The sequence below is a fragment of the Austrofundulus limnaeus genome, unplaced genomic scaffold (assembly GCF_001266775.1).
Source record: "Austrofundulus limnaeus strain Quisiro unplaced genomic scaffold, Austrofundulus_limnaeus-1.0 Scaffold396, whole genome shotgun sequence".
Classification (NCBI taxonomy): domain Eukaryota; kingdom Metazoa; phylum Chordata; class Actinopteri; order Cyprinodontiformes; family Rivulidae; genus Austrofundulus; species Austrofundulus limnaeus.
In genome coordinates this window covers 162,163-163,880 of record NW_013952798.1, presented here as the reverse complement: position 1 = coordinate 163,880, position 1,718 = coordinate 162,163, and the positions used below count along the sequence as shown (strand labels likewise).

The following is a 1,718-nucleotide window of genomic DNA, read 5'->3' as shown; positions in this document are numbered from 1 at the left end:
ATCATAGGATGTGTAACAAGTACTGTCCTCTAACATTTTTATTATTTATATTGATATCCAAATTATATTTTATTGATCAAAATTTGGAAATATATATTGATATAAATTTTAGCCATATTGTCCAGCCCTAAGTTCAGATCATTTGATAGACAGGACTTAGAAATCAATATTCATTTGCTGCAACACTACCTGCATGTGGAGTTCCTCAAGGCTCAATACTAGCCATGTTCTATTTTCAATATACAAGTTACCTTTGGGGTCCATTTCTAAAGAAATTAATGTCCCATTCCATCGTTTGCAGATGACGTTCAGATTTATTTGTTGAAAATAAACAACAATAATTTATTGAAGCCTTTAGTGAAACATCAAGAAATGCTTTCTCATCAGCATCCATCAAAATGCAGATCTTTTCCCAATCAAATTAACTGTCTGTAAACGGACCATAGTGTCTTTTCTATCCAACCAGTCACACTACAATCTGTGTCCTCATTTACCCATTCACACAGCACTCTRTTAGGTCTCTACAAAGCTAACATGTACARTCATCTATGGAGACTGATCAGGGCTTTAAATCACATTCATACACTGATGGGACACACATCAGAGGCAGTGGGGGTGAGGAGTCTTGCCCAACAACACAACAACTGAGACAGCTTATTGAGTTGATGTTTATGATTAAATACACACAACATCCATTTTTGTCAGGGAATTGCCGATGACTTGATGATTCAATGCATTGCCCTATCCATTGTTAAAATATAAGCAATGTGAGCTAATAGGTTGTCAGTCTATGCAGATTAACCTCCACCTCAGTTCATGCAACACTGAAACAAGAATCATCCACTGTGTTTGAACACTTCATTTTGTCTATTCATTGAAGACCCTGGAGTTGATTTAAAACTTGTGTCCTCTTGTTGCTCTCCAGTTCCTACCATGACCAGATGTGTGGTCTCTGTGGGGACTACAATGGAAATCCAAACAATGACTTCACCAAACCGGACGGCACCCTGGTTGGAAATGTCAATGACTTTGGTAACAGCTGGCAGACAGAAGAGGATGAAGACGACTCGTGAGTTAAATAGACTTATTTCTTGGCTATAATCACAGAATGTGACAAAGCTACATCTGAGGGACATGCTCTCACTGAGTAAAGGCTAGTGTGCATAAAAAACCTGTCATGCTGTTTTTAATATAATAATTTATTTAAATTTTTAAAAATGTGTATTTTATAAAGAATTAGCAATAGAGCAGTTGCTCATGTTTCCATTTCTGTTTCAGAAAGAAACTCACTCTGCAGCTATTATGTTATGTGTTGGGATTTGATTTGCTCTAAAATGTTGAGTCTGGTTGTACTTTTCACTTAGAAGAAGAATACTCAATTCTGTCTTTGTTTAGATGCACCCCCGGCACTAAGCCTGACCCAGAATGTGACCCCAAACTTGAGGCTGAAGTGGAGAAACCTGAAAAATGCGGCAAAATAATAGATCCTACTGGACCCTTCAGGTGAGAGGGAAATCTTTTAACCCATCATCCCCTGGATTCAAGCTCCAGTTTTCTTCATGACCAGCCATAACTGGTCAAAAACCTCCTACAATCTGTCAATAACTTTCATTAATTGTATTTAAATGGAATATAAACCAGTCTATGTTGTTTATAATCTGACTATAATTGGTTTATAACTGGATCTGTAATCATGGAGTTACTAGAGTTATTGTTAG

General features: G+C 36.9%; 1 protein-coding gene across 1 annotated transcript in view; it reads left to right on the top strand.

The window, feature by feature from the left end:
* Nucleotides 1–1,718, top strand: part of zanl (zonadhesin, like) — a gene marked incomplete in the record, with an annotated part of 48,186 nt that overhangs the window by 12,691 nt on the left and 33,777 nt on the right. Inside the window, 2 exon segments of the mRNA XM_014023919.1 lie at nt 926–1,069; nt 1,396–1,503. Coding sequence (XP_013879373.1) covers nt 926–1,069; nt 1,396–1,503 — 252 coding nt within the window.